Source organism: Ictidomys tridecemlineatus, chromosome 5 (genome assembly GCF_052094955.1).
Source record: "Ictidomys tridecemlineatus isolate mIctTri1 chromosome 5, mIctTri1.hap1, whole genome shotgun sequence".
Taxonomy (NCBI): Eukaryota; Metazoa; Chordata; class Mammalia; order Rodentia; family Sciuridae; genus Ictidomys; species Ictidomys tridecemlineatus.
Genome location: NC_135481.1, coordinates 163,323,433 through 163,343,961, shown reverse-complemented (window position 1 = coordinate 163,343,961; position 20,529 = coordinate 163,323,433). Strand labels below are relative to the sequence as shown.

General features: G+C 33.6%; 1 protein-coding gene across 27 annotated transcripts in view; it reads right to left on the bottom strand.

Moving 5' to 3' along the window:
- Positions 1-20,529, bottom strand: part of Tasp1 (taspase 1) — a 288,360-nt gene that overhangs the window by 110,079 nt on the left and 157,752 nt on the right. For 19 of the 27 annotated variants that reach the window (XR_005728944.2, XR_005728942.2, XR_013439539.1 and 16 more), the window contains one exon: positions 3,802-3,912. The exons of the other annotated variants lie outside the window; for them this stretch is intronic. Coding sequence is in view for 14 of the 19 variants with exons in the window: in XM_005320468.5 (XP_005320525.1) it covers positions 3,802-3,912 (111 nt within the window). In the remaining 5 variants the exon portion in view is untranslated. The remainder of the gene's footprint in view (positions 1-3,801; positions 3,913-20,529) is intronic. 27 annotated transcript variants of the gene reach the window in all.

Sequence of the window (20,529 nt, the reverse complement as noted above, 5' to 3'; positions counted from 1 at the left end):
ATAAAATATAAAAAATAGGGCTGGGGATGTGGCTCAGTGGTCGAGTGCCCCTGAGTTCAATCCCTAGCACCAAAAAAGAAAACAAAAACAAAAACAAAAAAAAAATCCTCAGCACTAATAAATGTAAGAAAGTACCTTTACAAATTCTCTGTATATGATAATAATTTTTCTATAGTTAGTCACTGTTTTTGCTTCATATAAATATATATAATTCTTTCATGAGAATCTTCTTTCTGTTTGTGGCCTAGATGATGTATCTATTTAAACAGAGCATGATACTTAATTAAACAATACTGGACAACAATGCTTATGATTCTGATAAAGTAATTCAAATTTCATCCCCACACCTGTAACCTTCCATTCATCCCATTAGCATATGCTTATATAGTTTGTAAATTCTACTTTGAGACAGTTTTAGAATAAGATGTGTTTTGAGTAGGTAAATGCTAAATTTTGGTAAAATCAATAGTTTGGAGAAATACTTGCCTAACCAGGTACCCACAAGTATCCAGGGAGATGGGGTATGGCTAGATACAAAACATTTGTGTAAAGACTAGAGGAAAAGACTAGTAAGAATCTCTGTCCTTCTTCCCAAGTTGGGAGGGATGCAGAAAAAGAGGAGACAAAAAATAAATAGCCATAGGAAGATTTGGAGGACCAAAGAACTAAAGAGACTTGTGCCCTACTTTACAGATGAAGATAAAAAGAAAGACAGGTAAGGAAGTTCTCCACTGCCATGCCAGCAAGGTGCTCTAGAAATAAAGGAGAAAAAGTCACCAATGTGCCTAGGTAATGAGGACCTCACTATCTTTTATGGTTTGCATATTAGGTGTCCCCTAAGAGCTCATTTGTGAGGTAATGCAAAAATATTTAGAGGTGAAATTATTGGCTTATGAGAACCATAATCCCTTCAGTGAATTAATCCCCAAATAGGGATTAACTGAGTGGTAGCTGAAGGTGGGTAGAATGCGGCTACAGGAGGTAGGCATTGGGGTTGTGTTTTTGGGACATATCTCCACCACACTCTTCTGCCATGATGTTCTGCCTCACCTCAATCACTGAGCAATGGAGCTGGCTGTCTATGGACTGAGACTTCTGAAACTGTGAGCCAAAAATAAATTTTTCCTCTTCTAAAATTGTTCTTGTCAGGTCTTTTAATCACAGCAACAACAAAAAAGCTAACTAAAACACTATCCCATAGACTATCCCAGAGTTTTAGGGCTGCCTGACCCTGTGACCAAAGGCCACTGAAGTTAACAGGCAGTTGACACCTGGGAAGGGTACCTGTCATCTTAGCATTTGCTGTGAATACTCGTGTACTGAAGAGGCCAAAAGCTGCAATAAGTCCATGAATATAACAGTGAATTCAGTGGCAATAGAGGCCAATAACCCAAAAGGCAGAAGGTAAGTCATATCTTAGCAGAGGCCAAGAGTCCAAAGAGGGTGACTATGAACCAAACTATTCCTCCTATAGCACCATGCTACACAAAAGTTTGCTGCAACTCAGGTGCTACTAATTAAAAGGGAAGGAAAATATAAATATAAAAATAATAAACATAAATACAAATATTTATATAAATAATCATATTTGCATAAGTCAAGAAGTCATAATTTAAACCTAATTAGAGAAAATAAAAACTTATATACCCTTTCTGCCATTTCCAATCTGGGCTTGGGGCGAGAGGCTGAGTTGGCATATGGGAGTGTGCACATCTAACAAAGTCTATCTCAGTCATGTGTCCAGGATGTGATCCCTTTGTGACTTGCAGCCTAGGCCCAACAATAATCTTTCCACAACCCTCTCAATATGGGATCCAATCATGCTCTGAAAACCCGAGTCCTTCATAGAGCAGGGCTCCAACTGCACACCAGTTACCCATTGCTGAACATCTGCTCCCCTATCTGCACTGCAGAGGGTTACCTATTATTTGATTCCAGACAAGCTCAGCCTGACCCAACCAGCAATGTGTCTGCAATTTGGTGATCAAACCACATCTTCTCCAATGTCCTTCCATGGACACTCTCTCAACCCTATGTTACCAAAAAGAGTTTCCTTATAACTTATTGTTACTCTTTATCACAATAAATAATTTTTATGTTAAACGTCACCTTCTTAATCTACTGGATGGTTCCTGTCTCCTGATTAGACCATGAATGTCACATTCACCTCATCTCAAAATTCAAGTCCATCACTATTTCCATTTTCTGCACCGATGTGTTCCTTAAAAATCACCATATATTTTCTATTCCTGGACCATTTCCAACCACTAGTGTCTCTTGTTTACATAGAAGATTTTGGGCAACCTTAGATCTACTCTATAAACCCTTCTTTAAAACACCATTTAATTTGTCAACTCAAGAACACATACGGTTTCTTTCATTTCTATCAGACTGAGGATGAACTCCTTCCCAAAAATGTTACGGGCCTTCATGATCTGGTATCCCCTGACCTCATGTGTCTAATCCAGCCCTGCTCTTAGCCTCTGGTCAAAATAATGTAGTATTCCTCCCTCACCAGGCCTAATCCCATCGCTGTGTGTCTGTGTTCATGTTCATTTCCCCTTTTTGCCCACTTATCCCAGGGGCCTCTGGACCCAGTTTTAAAAGCTTCTAGTCAGGGTGGGTCCACATCTGTGGCACACAGCTATAATCCCAGAAATTTGGGAAGCTGAGGCAAGAGGATTACAAGTTCAAGTTCAGCCTCAGCAATTTAGTGATATCTTGACTCAAAAATAACAAATAAGAAGCACTGGGGATGCAGCTCAGTGGCAAAGCCCACCTGGTTTCAATCCCCAATAAAATAAAAATGAGTAAAATAAAATAAAAATGAATAAAAGTCTCTACAAGTCCTTTGAGGGTAATTCTTCCTATATTTTTGTCTGTTATGTCCTTATCACATAATTAACATCTTATTATATCTGTTTTAGTTTCCTACACCCTCCAGGCTATGACACATTCTCACTAATTAACGTGTTCATAATGTACTTCTCTGACTTATTTTTAATTATGCCTTATATTTCTTATGCAACTCTCACAGGTCTTGCATCGTATTAAGCTTAATGTTCAATGATGGGAAAATCAGACTAAGTTAAATGGTTTAATTCAAAGTAACAGTTACATAGAGGGCCATGACTAAGTTATGTAAAACTTTTCTACATTAGAAAAAGGCACCCCTTCCTCCAGACAGATGCAGTTTCATACCCAGTTACATGTCATGGCAAATGGTGTCCAGGGAGAATTTCATTTCAACCCATGAAACTGTACATAGAAGTGCTGGATGCATGAATACAACACTTATTTTAAGAAGAGTCAACTGTATTACAAAAACCTTTAAAAGTGATTATCTCTTACATTTCCTTTGGAATTTTATTCTACCATATATTATTCTAATCCAGGACAATGTCTTATAGGTTGAGCATTAAATTAGCTACACAGAAGATTTCATGCTGTAGTAGCTATTGTGGTAGAATTTCTATTCATGGCCAATATTAACTCAAGATCTAATTATTCGAGGCCCTGAAGCTAAGTCTAGAGATATAAATGGGATACCTGATTCATGATGCTTAAATCTTAGAGAAATGTTCCATATTTAGAAGGATGTCATTTTCTTTTCTTTTTTTAATTAGTGGATTTTAATTATAAGAATAATGGGTTTCATTGTGGCATATTTGTTCATGCACATAACATATTCTGATCATATCATTCCCCTTCCCATTACCCTCCCCTTCCCACTCTGCCGGATCCCCTTTCTCTTCTCTAAGAGTCTCCTAGAAGAATATCATTTCTTAACATTATACTTACTGATAAACTTGTTTTGCATAGTCTCCAACAGAGCTTGGTGAGCATCTTCAGCTTGTAAAGCATGTGAACATTCTCTAGCCAGTATGGTGCGCACAAGATGCTCTCCACATCCTAGAAGTCCAAGGAAACCAACAACAGTTGAAGAAAAGTAGCACTGAACACCCTGCTTGTCTCACTAGCATTAAAACAACCTTGTACACCACTTAAGAAGTAGTCACATTGTAGAACAACTCAGTGAGGGATGAAATGATATCTATGAGGAACCTGGTAATTTCAGTAATGAGAACCAGAAGAAATTAAAGAAACACATGATTGTCTAATCTCAAAAGAAAATAAAGGAAAACTCTTTTCATAGCAATAATTTGCATAATACAGGAACATAGATTCTCCATCTAGAAATTTCCTAGAGTTTTGTCTCATTCCCACTCTTGGGTGACTAAAATGATCCCATTTTATATTTATTTGTTTGCATTCAGTTGGCCTTTGTCTCATAGTCAGTAAATGGTCACTATGGCCATCAGTCATTTTCCCTCTAATACCCCATTTGCCAGGGGCGGTCTGAATCCCACCCCCACCTACTTTTTACTACAATGCCATCACACATCAATAGCAATAGAGTGGATGCAATAAAAGAGCACTTTTATATCTTTCTTATAGTGATTTACATAGCTTTCTGGGATTCTCTCTGTAGTTCTAAAGAAAAAAGTACATTTTAACCCTGAGATGAACTTGGACCATTCAGACACTTAAGTAAGGGCAGGTATAGAGATGAGGGTGTTGCTGCCTAGAATTCCAGTACAATTTCTACCTGTTAAAATAGAAACTACCTTAATATAAAGACAAAAGAATTTATAGATTATGAGTTCTAATTAAAGATTTATGAAAAAAGAGCCTTTCTTGCTCCTAAAAATACAAATTTTTAAAAGTTTACTTTGAAAAATATTGGGGGAGCAAGACTTTAAAAGAAATATTGAATGCCACTTGAAAGACTTCTTACATACAAAATTTCACTAATTAAAGTATCAGTATTCTTTGACCCAAACAAGAGCAATAGATGCATAAGATCTTTACAAAGTTTTCTTTCTTTTAAAGTGTTTTTCCATTAAAAATTATTTCTGTCCAAAGTATTGTTAGTGTATTAGAAAATCAAGTCCTCCACTATTCACGTAACAAAGGCAATAAATGATCTAAGCATCTAAGAAGACTATAAGAGAAACATGTCTCAGCTCTATCCTTTAAAAAAAAATCACAGCAAAAGATAGAGTATTTCCAAGATCCACTCAGATTCCCAAACAGGACCAGGGACAATATAGTATTTATCCAAGTCACTGATCTGCACATATGTGCCCCACACACACACACATACATACACACACAAATGTGAGAGAGTGTTCTTAGCAATCAAAAAGAAATGTGAACTAAGATTATTAAATAAAACAACCTATTTTTTTAAATGGCTAAAAATTCTTAATTTCATGTATTTAAACAAACACAAACTGATATGATACTAGTACTGTCTTTAGATAGCATGTATTGTGATGGACTTTAGGCACCAACAACAGCTTTCCATAAGAAATATTATCTGTATGGGGGCTGAGGATTTAGCTCAGCTGGTAGCGTGCTTGCCTCACATGCACAAGGCCCTGGGTTCAATCCCTAGCACTACCAAAAACCAGAAATATTATCTGTAATTGTTAAGCCTTTCATTTCAGAATTTTTCTTCATATATACATATATATATATATATATATATATATATATATATAAATATATATATATATCCTCCCCTTCTCTTCCTTTATCTCCTTCCCTATATATACATGCCCATATACAGACACACATGTGTGTATATTATGCATATACACCACATACACTCATTACCAAAAATACCAACAGTTCATAAAAGTGCAAAGGTTTTTTTTTAATCACCTAAAGATCTAAATATTTCTTTGTATATATCTACACTTAGATGAAGATCTAATATGTAATTTAATACATAACTTTGTGGCAAGAATTATAGCAATTGATATTTTGTTAATTTTTATAATATTATTTATATAAACAAGAAAAAGATGACAATAAAGCTAATAGGAAAAAACATGTTTGACACTTACTACATAGAGACATTATGCGAAGCTCATGAAACTCCACAAATTTTAATTCCCTTTGTTGAACATATTTGATGTTGAACAGTGAAATGTTATACTTTAAGACAATAATAATTGTTAGGAAATTGGCATACTACACGTTAAATGAATGTTCAGAAGGTTATGTACACATGCTTCAAGTCAAACAGCTAAACTACATGAAGTTAACATTACATAAAACTACACAAAGTGGGTCAGGGAGACATTTTTCCCCTGTTGGTATATAGGAATATATAGGGTTTTCCAATGATTAACTTTTACTAATAAACTCTTAAAATTATGACTTACGTTCTCTGAAATATATTACTTTTAACGTAACAGCCAAGACACCAAAACCTTATTCTCCTACAGATTTCAAGCAAAGAAAAATTGACTTCTGTGGTTTTACCCACAAAATTCCAAAGTTTGTTAAAATATGTTAACACAGAATTGAAATGTGACTGAAAGGCAAAAAATCTCATTCTTTATTCACAGATATTAGAAATCTTTCATTATATCATCTTTTTGTCTTTATTTATATAGGATGAAGTATGTTTATATTCTTACATACTAGCAGGAAACATGGATTATACATGTAACAAAGATCTGAAAACAAATCTAGAGAAAAAGTGATGAAAACCAAGTTCTGAAAGCACTTAGAAAAGTACACACTTGTTTGAATGACAAACTAATGAATTGAAACAGACAGCAAATTCATAATTTGTGTTTTTAAAAGCCTTAGTTATCTTTGGAGGATGCTATAGAACCAACTGACCATTCTGAAAATTGTTAAATTAAAGAAAATAATCAAGCACTTCTATGTCCTTCCTATAGGAACTACACAGCCAGGTAACCAAAGAGTTTATGAAAGAAAATTTCCTCTACAGAAATATCCCAGGTAATATATGAAGCATAAATCAACAGAATAAGTATTTGTAACCTGTAATGTAATAATTGATATAGACAACAAATATTAATGATTGCTAATATTATAAAAGGATACAACCTGGCTTCATGGATCTACACAATTGAACCTATATAGTCTTGTCAACTACAAAAACGATTACAGTTGAATCTGAACAAGTCTCTAAAATGAAGTACTAAAGAAATAAAGAATAAACTCCCGCAGTTAACATCATATTTAATTATTCGTTTCTCCCTAATATCAAAAACAAGGTAATGCTCCCTGCTTTATCTCTTCAACAATATACTAGAGATTGGAGCCACTGTAGTAAGCCAAGAAAAATAAATAAAAGGCATAAAGATTAGAAAGGAAGAAATAAAACGATTTCTATTTGCAGATGATATAATTGTTTATGTAGAAAATCCTAGGAGATCTATAGAATAACTACTAGAGGTATTTCTCCACATTCTTCATATCTGGATTGTAGTCTATGACAAAGATTGGCTATGGACACCAGTCTGGTACTTGCCAGTCCCCAAAATGTGTGTCTAACCTTTATTTCTTGCCCTATTCATTCATTCAACAATCCATTATTTAGCTCCAACTCTATACTAGGCCCAAAGTAGTTCGCAGGCATGCTCCTACATATTGTTAGACCTCCCCAAAGATATTAGACCTGTTTGGCTATTGAGTACTCACACAACTCTTAATTCTGGCCAGTCCAGATGCTGGTTCCCTGATTCAGGGATTCAGATGAAAACCCTGAACTCAGCAAGAACCCTAGACATTATTACCACAGAACTCTAAGAAACATTCTCTATTGCCAAGACACCTCCTCTTAATTGCAACTCAGCCCAGTTGCAACTCAGCTCGCTCTCTTCCAACGTGCTTCCTGTTGTTAAAAATGCCGTTATATCCCATATCATTGTTTGTGGGGATCCATAACATTTCATAGCCCACACTGAAGATGAACTTTCCATAAAATATTGCAACACTCTCCAACACACTTTCCAAAACACATACACACACACACCCAATATGAGAGAATGAGCATATGAAAAAAAAGGATTATTATACCCATAATTGCAAATAACAGCACAGAGGTTGACAAACTACTCTGTAAAGGGCTAAATAGTAAATATTTAACTTTTTTCAGTTATATGTGATCTATGTTTGTCAAATCTTCTCTCTGTCCCCTTCTCTTTGTAACAAATCTTTTAAAATTTAAAAATCATTCCTAGCTCATGGGTCATACATGGATAGAGGAGGGGGTAATTAAAGGTAAAAAGGAGGGTAGACACAAAGTATGTTAAACATGTATTAAATTGTCACAAAACCCATTATTTTATACAATCAATATGTAATAACAATTACAACTTAAAAATGAAAAGCATCAGTGCCCTGTGCCAGATTTGGCCCATAGATCATAGTTTCTCTATAATTAAATAATCTGCATTGCAATTTTTTTTTAAAAAAAGAAGAAGAAGCATGATCATAATTTTAAAAACAAAGCCTCAAAACAGGTAAGGTGTCTAGATTTTTCAAGACATCTAATAGATCTCCTCAAATTTAAAAATACATAGATTGTTTAAAACTCAATGCATGTACCAAGAATTAAATTAGATGGAGCTCAAGAAAAGAACTAGAAGATAGTTCCATGAAAGAAATGCTAAGAAGCAGTTTGGAATGATAAAAGGAAAATAAGTAGTTAAGAGCCCTTAAGTACAAAATGAGAATGTCTAATGTATTAATAGCTATTTTTAAAGAGAGAAGAAAATAAATGGAGAAGGGGACACTAATACTTAAGAGGTAATGAATAATAATTTTCCAGAATTTAAGTTATCAGTAAACCCTTAAACTGAAGATCCACACAGAATTCCAAAGAAGACAAATAAAAACAAATACGTTCTTAGATGTATCCTAGTGAAGCTCTAGACCAAAGATAACAAGAAAAATATTAAAAACTAATCATAAAGAAATCTCCAAAGAAGTGCAAAAAAATTTAGTGAAACTGATAACTCAGTATCTCCAAGCAACAAAAGAAGCCAAAAGACCAAAATCTTAAAGATACAAAGGCAAAAAACAAACAGAAAAAAAAAGTGTCAACCTGGAATCAGTTAAACAACATTCTAGAATGAAGGTGACTATAGACAGTTTCAGACTAATACAGAAAAACTCATTTTTTAGAGATTTTAGCTTCTGGCTCACTTTTATTCCACCCAATACTACTCCTTGTCATAACTCCTGTTTATTTTAATATTCATTTAGATGATTCTCCCAATACTTTGTTTTATAGGTTCTCTGATGTCTTCTCAAATTAGCCACACTACCTCATAAATTCACTTCCAAAACAATGTCATTGGCAATAACATTAATTCCTTGTAATCTCAAATGCAATCATTCTACTGCTCCTCTCTATCATTATTACCCTTTTTAGCAATCAAACCCTGACATTGCCTCCACCTCACCAAAAACTGTAGTTCAGTATATTCTACTGCTTTCTAACTACTCCTTGCCCTACTTTGATCCTCACCTCTGTTCTTATCCAGCTAAAATTCCATGTTTCTTCAATTTACATCTATTCCTCTACTCCTGAAAGGTTCCATATTCCCAAATTTCATCAAACCTGTCTGGCCAGCAGTGGTGCACGCCTGTAATCCCAGAGGCTCAGGAAGCTAAGGCAGGAGGGTCATGAGTTCAAAGCCAGCTTCAGTGAAAGCGGGACACTAAGCAACTCAGTGAGATCCTGTCTCTAAATAAAATACAAAATAGGGCTTGGGATGTGGCTCAGTAGTTGAGTGCCCAGGCAAAAAAGTATCAGTCAGAATATCTATACTCAGTAGCAAAAACAAGTAACTTCAAAACCTCAATGACTTAACATAACAAAAATATAAATATTCTGATTAATGCTATAGGTCACACATGGGTCACCTGACAGATTTGCTCCATATATGTACTCAGAAACAAATCTAGGGAGACTAAAGTTCCAACATCTTGTAAATGCACTACTTGGATTATATACTTCTCCAAGAGAACAAGGGACCCCCAGGGCTATTTTGATAATTTAGCCTGGAAGTGACACATTTTATTTCTAATCTAGGCCTAAGCAAAAATAGCACTATATGTACTGAGGCAACTGCAAGGGAGCAGTGAAATATTTGAGGGAGTACATGCATATTCAGGGAACATTAAATTAATGTCTGCCATATCTGTCTAAAACCAAATCTCCATGCCTGTACTTGCATAGCTAAACGTGAAGCACAACACCCATCCTGTGATCAAGTGAAAGTATACATAAATCTAAAGGATTCCCCTGTGAGGAATGCAGGACAAAACCACACAGACATAGGGACTAGACCAAATTGCTGGGTAGCCTCAATCTTTTGCCAGGTATCTTGCTACATGACATTGTGTTTTTGTTTGTTTTGTTTTGTATGTGGTGCTGAGGATAGAACCCAGTGCCTCACATGTGCTAGGCCAGTGCTCTACCACTGAGCCACAACCCCAGCCCCATGACATTGTTTTTTAATTTAAAAATCCCATTGGTTTTGCCACTCTAACTGAATTCTTTTTAAGGCCACATGTATTCTTACAGCGCATAATATAAGATTACCATTTAATCATTTTTAAGTACACATTTCAGTGGCATTTAATAAATTCACATCTTTAGGAAACCATCTTCTCACTGTGCCCATTGAACACTAATTTCTCATTTCTCTCTTCCTCATTTGTGGCAGCCACCATTCTTTCTGTCTTTATGAATTTGACTACTTTACGTAGGTCCTTCAGATAAAATAAATTATACAGTATTTTTCCTTTTGTAACTTCCTTAATTCACTTGGCACAATGTTTTCAAAGCTCATCTATGCTCTAGGATCTAACCAAATTTCCTGACTTTTTTAGGCTAAAAAATATTCCATTATATGTATGTATCACATATTCTTTATCCATTCATCCTTCAGTGAACATTTGGGGCCAAATGCGTTCTAAATCTATTTCACTAGCTTTTTGCTAGTGAAACAATATGTCTCAGAAAACTTTATACTAAAGGAAGGTTCTTTCTAGCTACTTCATTTTAGCTACTTCATCCAGCTCAAATATGCAACTTTGTGTTGAGTAAAATATAATTTTTATAAGCTTATGTAGGTAGATGTACTTAACATAAATACATGAAATAGATCATGTATTCATAGCAATAAATGAAAAAGATCATTTGGTCTGAGAACATTTAATTTTACTGAGGTTTTTTGGGGAGGAAAGGGAGTACTCAAGATACATTTTAATTGCTTCTGACAACACAATTTATTTTTAATTTGTTTGAATGAAAGAGAATAATTTGGTTAAAATAAATACTTTAGGTTGTCTGAAAAAGGGAGTCTTACATATTTAAGAGAGCTTTTTATCCATCTAAAGAATGACTGCTTCTCTAAGGCATGTGATACCACTTCAGGGAGGCCATCTTTAGAACATCTGTTTGTGAGTTTGTTTTAGAATCCAGAAAAAAAAGTCAGAAACACCCTAAAGAAACCCTAAGAGTTAAAAGAATATATTTATTCTTCTCATCTAGATGTTTCCAAAAATGTCATCATTTTTCTAGTGAATACATGGGCTCACATTACAAAAAGCTTTTGAATATTCAATAAAGAAGAAATCTGAAATACCTGAGTCAAGCAGCAGGGTTCTATTTAGAAGATAGCTTAGGCATTGTTTGAATTTCACTGAGTGACTTTGGGACTCTTTATTTAACATCCCAGCTATAAAATGGAATTAGGGGTATCAACTACCTCATAGGGTTGTCATGAAACAATGCAAATAAAGCATTTAGCATGGGACTGGTTACATAGTAAGTACCAAATAAATATTATAAAGAGGATAATGGCTACCTAATGATAATTATTTTCTATTATTTTCCTTTCTCTCATCATAATCTCTGTATTTTCCTTTTATTAGCACAAGGTGATTCCCAACTAGCCTAAAAATCATTCCTGAGATCCTAGAACAGAATTGATAAGCTAGAACAGAATTGATAAGGAGTTTATTCCTTGACTGTAATTTTGAAGGCCTTGCTACAAAGCAAACAAAGCTTTTATGTGAAGGTCAAAAGGACTACCTGGATAAACCTCCCATTACCAAAATGAAATGAATAATATGATAAAGATTTCTTTTAGTCTAGCAACAAAAATTTTTAACTGAGGTTATTCAGGGATTGTGGATACATGATTTTTGCTTGTAGTTTATTCCTAACAGGTTTAATGCCCAACTTTAATAAGACACTCTTGCATTCACAATATTTTCTCTTAAGGCAAAACAGGAAGGGGTGAGGCAGGATGTGCATAATGGTGTGGTCCCATGTACTTTACTTGTACCTGGAGGGCATGAGTTTATAACAGTGACTGTGAACTGATGCCAAAGGGCTTTCCCTCATCTGACTTTCACTAGGAATTCAGTCTTTCTACTTCAGGGCTAATGACAAAATCTTTAAATTAAGACATTTAAATATAGGTAATGGAGTAGCATAGTAAAATCATACTGTCAAGTAATGTATAGGTCTAAAAGGTAAAAATAACAAACTGAAAAGCTTTTGAATAAATATAGAGCAACAAAAATTAGCAACTTTTGGCTAACATTTATCCTCATTAATCATTTTCAGTCATTTATATCTTTATTTCATGTCATAATAATATCAGTGGTGGTATCAGTCACACTATTACAAAATAAAAAATAAAAGTTCCTATTGTGTCAAGATTTAAATTTAGTGTTAAAATGGTTAAGAAGTATGATATAATTCCTCCACAGGACCTCAAAATGAGATTAGGATTTTAAAGAATAACTCATAATCTCACAGATCTTTCTCCTCTTTGGCAGACTTTATTTCTTCTACAAACCACTCTAACTTTAATTCTGATTCAAAGAGCCCCAAAGGGGGAAAAAAGTGAAATTGCATTCATAGAAGAGATACATTCATATTTCCAGATGGCTGCACACAAGAGCTCAGGATCAGCAGCAACAAAAGCCCACATTCAGTAAGTACCACTGGCACACCACACATCTACAAGGATCACTGATGATTTTGAAGTATTTATGTCATCTTATAAATGCTGCCATTCACTCTCACTGTGGCTAGTGGGCATCTGAAAACTCTTTCAACACATCCCCTGTTAGAAGTCCATTGGGACAGATAAGTAATGAAGAAAGACCTTTCCAAATTTAAAAGGAAACATTTGGTACTTCAGTTTCCAGTATTGCAACATCTCCTTTTCAACAAAGGAATTTATTACACAGTACGTCACCTTTTCCCTGTCGGAGGATTTACTGCCAATTTTGGAGTTGGGTTACTTCTGGTTTTCAAGCCTGTCTTGTGAAATTAAAGAGAGGGCTGCCTTAAAAGTGATAGAACACACATGATTTCAGTCTTCACAGTGTCCCCATGGTTATCAAACCTGGAACCTATTACATACAAGAGGAAAACATAAAGAGTTTTATAAAGAGATGGAGTTAAGTGGTAAAGAAGTCTAATCCAGTCAAGTCCAAAGGTTAGAGCTCACTAACATACATTTAGTGTTTCTCGAATACATATTCAGTTCTTTCTAAATCATGATTATCATCACACTTTAGTTATTTACAATAACGTAATAAAACAACTCAGGCTTTTTCATTTTTTTCCTTTGAGAAATAATAACCAAAACAAAACCAATTTCATAATTGACACCTAGAGGTATCATCTCTTAAAAACTAGGATGTGATTAATATATTCTTCAGAATTTCATAATTAGTTATAATATAAAAATATATTAGAATACTTACAATTTAACACAAAAATATTTGAATCACAGGGCTGGGCATATAGCATATATATTATATATTTGATGTTAATTGGCTTTTATCATTATTGCCAATTTTATAGAGGATAAAACCAAACGACAAAAGTTTTCATTGTCTAAACAAGTATCCAAAGAAATGAGCAAATTTTCAGTTTTGTAAATGCAATATTTTCATAGATTAGAACTTATTTCAAAGAAACTAAAACATAACAAAAAAATTTTTTTCAACAAAACTAAGTTGTGAAAACCCTTCATCCAATCCTTCATGTCAGAGAAAGTCTGGGTTCACACCACACAGTACTTCCCTCCTCCTAAATCTTGAGCCACTTCTTCTTTCCCTTGCCCCTCTTTCTCAACATTGGAATTTAGTCAATATTCATTTTGAGATCCAATACAAATAATGAAAGGGTACTGCGTTTTGTTTAGTTATCTAAATTACAATATTGTAATTAGAGCATCAGGGACAAATAGACAAAGGTAGATAAAAAAAAATCAGAGACAACCTTCCCCAGTAGACATGTATTCTTATGGTTCCCCTAAATTTCTATCACATATTCTTATGGTTCCCCTAAATTTCTATCACTTCTATCTCATTTTATTATAATTATTAATGCTTATTAATTATACAAATCAATCAGTTTCACTGTGACTTTTCTATATATGCATTAATCATGCTTAGATCATCTCTATCCTTCCTTCCACCCTCTCTTGCCCACTCTCCTCTCTCCCTCAATCCAATTTCTTCCCTTTCCCTGATAAAGTTTTCACATTTGAGAGAAAAAGTGTTATTTGTATTTCACTTAACATCATGACCTCAAATTCTTTCATTTTCCTGCAAATTAAAAAAAATCATTTTTCTTTATGGCTGACTAACACTCCATTGTGGAGTATATAAATCATATTTTCTTTATTCATCTTTTGACAGGAAGCTAGAATGATTCTATATCCTAACTATTATGAATAGTCCTACAATAAACAAAGGTATGTAGGTTATCTCTATTTTATGCTGACTTATTTCCTTCCAAGATATACCCAGCAGTGGGAAGCTGGATCACATGGTAGTTCTAGTTTTAGATTTTAATGGAACCTCTACACTGTTCTCTGTACTAGCTATACTAATTTACATTGTCACAAACCATGTATAAGGGTTCATTTTCCTCCACATACTTTCTAAAATTTGGTATTTTTAAAAATTTTATAATAGCCATTCTGATTGGGATAAGACAAAATCTTAGACAAAATCTTAATGTAGTTTTAATTTACATTTTCCTAATGGCTAAGGAATTGAGCATTTTCATATATTCTTCTGAGATGTGTCTCAGAAGATGGAAATTACATTGATTCTATAGATCCATTTCAGTAGTTTGGCCATTTTAACAATATTAATTCTTCAAAAACAATTTATAATTATTTACAATTTCTTTTATTTTTCTTCTTATTTTGTTTTCTTTTGGGGCTACTGCAAAAGGGACTGCTGTCCTAACTTCTTTCTCAGGAATTTAATTATCAGTGTATAAAAAGGCCACTGATTTGTTGTTGTTGTTGTTGCTGCTTTTTCCCCACATTTTTTATTGGTGCATTATAGTGGTACATAATGATAGGATTTTTGTTACATATTTACACATGCACATAATATAACAATATAATTTGGCCAATATCATTCTCTAGCACTTCCTCATGCCTTCCCAGCCTCTCACCCCTTTGTCCCTTTCCTCTACTGATCTCCCTTTGATTTTCATGAGATCCCAGCTACTCCATGCATCAGCATACACACCTTTCTTTTCCTTTTTCCTCTCTAGCTTCCTTCCACATATGAGAAAAAAACATACAACTCTTGACTTTCCGAGTTTGACTTAAGGCTAGTGATTTTTATATGTTGGTTTTGCATCCTGCTACCTTGCTTAATTTGTAAGTTCTAAGTCTCTCTGTGAACTCATGTGTTCTAAGTATAGAATTATATCATCTGCAAACAAGAATGATTTGACTTCCTCCTTTTATGACTTTTTGTTTTCTTTCTCTTGCCTAATTGCTCTGGTTAAAATTTCAAAGTACTACATTAAATAAAAGTGAAGAAAGTGGACATCCTTGACTTGTTCCTGATTTTAGAGGAAATGCTTTCGTTCTTCCCCATTAGTGTGATGATGGCTATAGATTTGTCATATGCAGCCCTTTTATGTTGAGGTATGATTTCCCTATACCTAATTTATTTAGGCTTAATGAGGTTTAATTACTCCGGAAGAAAGAAATTATGACAGCAGTCCCTTTTGCATCCTTGGAATAAAATAAACTTGATCAAACTGTGTGAGGTTTAAAAAATACTATTAAATTTGATTTGCAAGTATTTTATTGAGGATTTCTGTATCCATTTTCACCAAGGACATTGGTCTATAGATTTTTGCTGTATTCTTAACAGGTTTTGGTGGCAAAGTAATACTATCTTTGTAGAATGAGTCTGAAAAAAAGTCTTTCCATTTTTATTTTATAGAATAGTTTGAGAAGCATTAATGAGTTTTTCTTTAAAAGTCTGGTAAAATTCAGCAGTAAATTTCTCCAGTCTGAGGCTTTTATTTGTTGGTATAATTTCTTTTTTTTTTTTAAGAGAGAGAGAGAAAATTTTAATATTTATTTTTTAGTTTTCAGTGGACACAACATCTTTGTTTGTACATGGTGAGGATCGAACCCGGGCCGCATGCATGACAGGCGAGAGCGCTACCGCTTGAGCCACATCCCCAGCCCCGGTATAATTTCTATTACTACTTCAATCTCATTGCTTGTTATGCCTTATTTAGATTTTTAATATCCTCTTCATTCAATTTGACTTTCAAATATATTGATGTAAAGATTTTCAAAATATTCTTAATAATTCAATGAATTTATTTAAAAGGTGTTTATTATAATATCCCTTTTTTCATCTTTAATTTTATTCACTTAAATTTTCCCTTCCTTTAGTTTAGCTAAGGGTTTGTCAATTTAGTTTATCTTTTTAAAGAACTTACTATATGTTCATTGATCCTTTTATTGTTCTAATAGTCTCTATTTTCTTTTATTCTGCTCTAGTCCTTATTATTAATTTCCTTTTCCTGATTTGGGTTTTAATTTATTTCTTTATTTTTTTAAGTTCTTGAGATGCATCATTAGATTTTTTTATCCTCCCCCATAGGGACTTTTAGCTATAAACTTCACTGAGTACTACTTTCACTATATCCCTCAAGTTCTGGTATGTTGTTTCCATTATCATTTAATTCTAGAAATTTTTAAATTTCCTTTTTCATTTCTTCAATGGCTCATTTGTCATTTCAGATCCTATTGTTCAATATGAACATGTTTGCATAATTTCTGCAATTATTCTTGTTGTAATTCCATTATAATATGGTATCATGCATGGAATTATAATTCCATTATAATATGGTATCATGCATGGCGTTTTTTTAAGGCTTGCTTTATGATCTACTACATAATCTATTTTGGAGAAAGTTCCATGTGCTAATGAAAAGAATGTATAATCTGCAGCTATTGAATGGCATATACAATAGATATCTATTAAGTCCATTAATTATAGTTTAATTTAACACTGAGATTTCTGTATTGACTTTTTTTTTTTTTTTGGTCTGGATTTTCTATCTATTGGTGAGAATTGGGGTAATTAATAAATACCTATCTCTTTATGTCCAGTAGTGCTTTTTTTATATAATTGGGTGATTCAATGTGCAGTGCATAGATATTTAAAGATGAATTGTTCCCTTGACTCTTCTGATACATTTTAGCTTAAAGTATGACCTGTCAGACATGAATACAGCTAGTCTGCTATGATTTCACATTTCCATCCCATCACTTTAAGACTGTGCTTGTCTTTGTTACTTATGTAAGTATCTTGAAGGCAGAATAGTGTTAGGTCTTGTTTTTTAATCCAGTCAGTCAGTCTATGTCGAATAGAAACCATTTAAATTCAGGGTTATTATTGAAAAATATGTACTTGTTCCTGCTATTTTGTTGTTTTTTCTTTCTGGTGTTTTGATTATTCTATGTTCATTTCTTCCTTCCTTGTTCATCTTAGAGGTTTGATGGTTTAATATATCAGTAATGTTTGAGTCTTTACTAATTCTTATTTGCTTACCCCCTATTTTACAGAGATTTGTTCTTTTCCATGCTCTCATAATTGTCTTTATATTTTTTTTTCTTTTCTAGGTGCAGGATTCCTTAAAGTATCTTCTGTAATGTTGATTTAGCAGTCATGAATTCCCTTCATTTATACTTATCTTGGATTTTCTTCTTTGATTCTGAAGGATAACTTTGCTGGGTATAGTAATCTAAATTGGCAACCATTGTCTCTCAGGACTTGAAATATTAAAATATATCCTTTGCCCTCCAGACTTTACAGTTGCTGTTGAAAAATATGCTGTTATCCTAATGGGTCTGACTTAACTATGACTCGATAGTTCTCTTGGGCAACTTTTTTCTTAAGCTATAGATGGACACAATATCTTTATTTTGTTTATTTATACTTATGTGATGTTGAGGATTGAACCCAGTGCCTAACATGTATGAGGCAAGCACTGTGCCACTGAGCCACAACCGCAGCTCCTCTCTTGGGTAACTTTTAAGAGTCTCTCTTTGTTCTGTGCTTTGGACAGGTTAACTTTACTATGTCATGAAGAAGTTATTTTCTCTTCATGTCTACTTGAGATCTTAAATGCCTCCTGTACCTGGATGTCAGAATCTTTCCCAAGATTTGAGACATTTTCAGCTATTATTTCAGTGAATAGGCTTTCTATGACTTTAATTTATTGTTCTCTTCTCTCTTCTGTTCCAATTATATGTATGTTTGGTCTTTTAATGCTATCCCATATATCTTATATGTTCTGTTCATTCTTATTTTTTAACTACTGTTAGAATGTGATAATTCATCTACTTTACCTTCAAGTCCTTATATTCTTTCTTTCTTCCACTGGTTGAGTCTACTGGTAAGATTTTCTACAGAATTTTTTTTAATCTCCCCTATTCTTTAAGTTGAAGTATTCAGCAAGGCTCTAGCATGGCTGGGTCATAAGTGGAATAAGATGAAATTTCTCTTAGTTGGGCTGGGAATATAGCTCAGTAGCAGAGCATCCACTCAATATGCTCAAAATGTTAGACCTCAGAGAGGGAATAAAACAAACAACAGAGACAGCAACAAATAATACAAGTAATACTGTTTGTAATGTTCAGTTGGTGATCTTGCCAATCTTCTAACTAGATTCCTGTACCTTTAAAGAGGAACCACAGACAAGGAGAACCAGCTATATATGAGTCACTTAGGATCTCTGTGCCTCAGTTTCCTCATTTAAAAAATAAATGGCTTTTTCTTAATTGGTTTTAAACTCCTCACAACATAAAATATTTATGACTGGAAGTACTTTACAACTTCAATAATTTTCTGATAAGAGTTTACATAAAGGGTCACAGTGGGTAGACTACTTATGAGAAAACTGTTTTTAAAAATTTTTTAATCAGTGAAACAGGATATTTAGATTGAACTATAGAGAACTCAAATTTTTATTATTATGTTTTTATTTTATTTGAGCTTTTCTCCAATGTTTTATAACATGTGTTTTTGTTTCTCATTTTTTTGTTAGAGCTTTATAGTTACACATAATAGTTGGGTTCATCCTGACAAACATACATACATGGGAATCAATTTCAGTTCATGACTCACCCGTTTTCCTTTCCCCTTTTCCCCTTCCCCTTTTCCCTCACATCCTTCCTCCCTTTTCCCATTCTCCTTCCACTACTGTACTAGACTTCGTTTTTACTCATCTATTAATTTGTGTTGGACTGGCTCTTTATATAATCTTACCCTTTCCTCCCACTTTCCATTATTTTACTGTAGCTTCCACATATGAGAGAAAACATTTGACCATTGAGAGAACTCAGTTTTTTAAGGAGAAAGAAAAAAGGTCATTGCTCTTGGCTTCAGTATTAATTGATCAAATATTATATAATGAGGCTTTCACATTCCATTAGGCTTTACAATTAACTTGTAAATAAGGTATTATCATCTCTAGTCGATAAATAAGAAAAGTGAGTTTTGAAAACTAATATTCTAAGATTCATGTTTTGTGACTCCAAGAAATATGGATGTTCCACAGTAGTCAGCTACTGTGTCATCAAGTAAATAAAGGAAAACCAAATGAAGAAAAGCCCAAAGCCTTGAAAATCTGAGTCCATGGTCAATGTTAATAATTATCTATAGGTAAGTAGTTCAACAGATCTGTTCCTTAAATCTCTTTAAAACCATAGATAGTCCCAAATTTTGACCACAAAGTCCTAGAAAGAGTAAGCCACCAAATATATCCCAAAGGAGTAATGTTAAAACTGAGATTTCATTTAAATTCAAAGCCACAGTGTGCATTTCATCTGCCAAAAAGCCAAGATCCAATTATAAACATCTACAAGTATGTACATATAATGTAGAATAAATATTTCATAATATATATTGATCATACACATTTATAAAGTCCACAAGCAGAAGAAATATAAGACCCATACTATGCCATTAATTTAACCTATAACTACTAAGCCAGTTATATAGTATATATTCAATTAATAATTTTCTTAATGACTTAAAATTTAGAAGTGATTTATGGCAGTAATTTGAATGGCCAGAGGCTCCTTAAAAACTAAATAAGGAAGTTCAAGTTAATGTTACTTCTCAATAAATTCCTCTGTAGAAAGGAGCAGCAATACAAAATCATTTTATTATGTTTAAAGCTGTATTTATAGTTTTAAAACAACATTGAGTATTTAGAGGCCACATAAAGTACAATGGAAAAAAGTCTTAAATATGCTCACTACTTTATTCCTTTCTCTATTCAATATAGCATCTAAGCTGTTTTTGAGG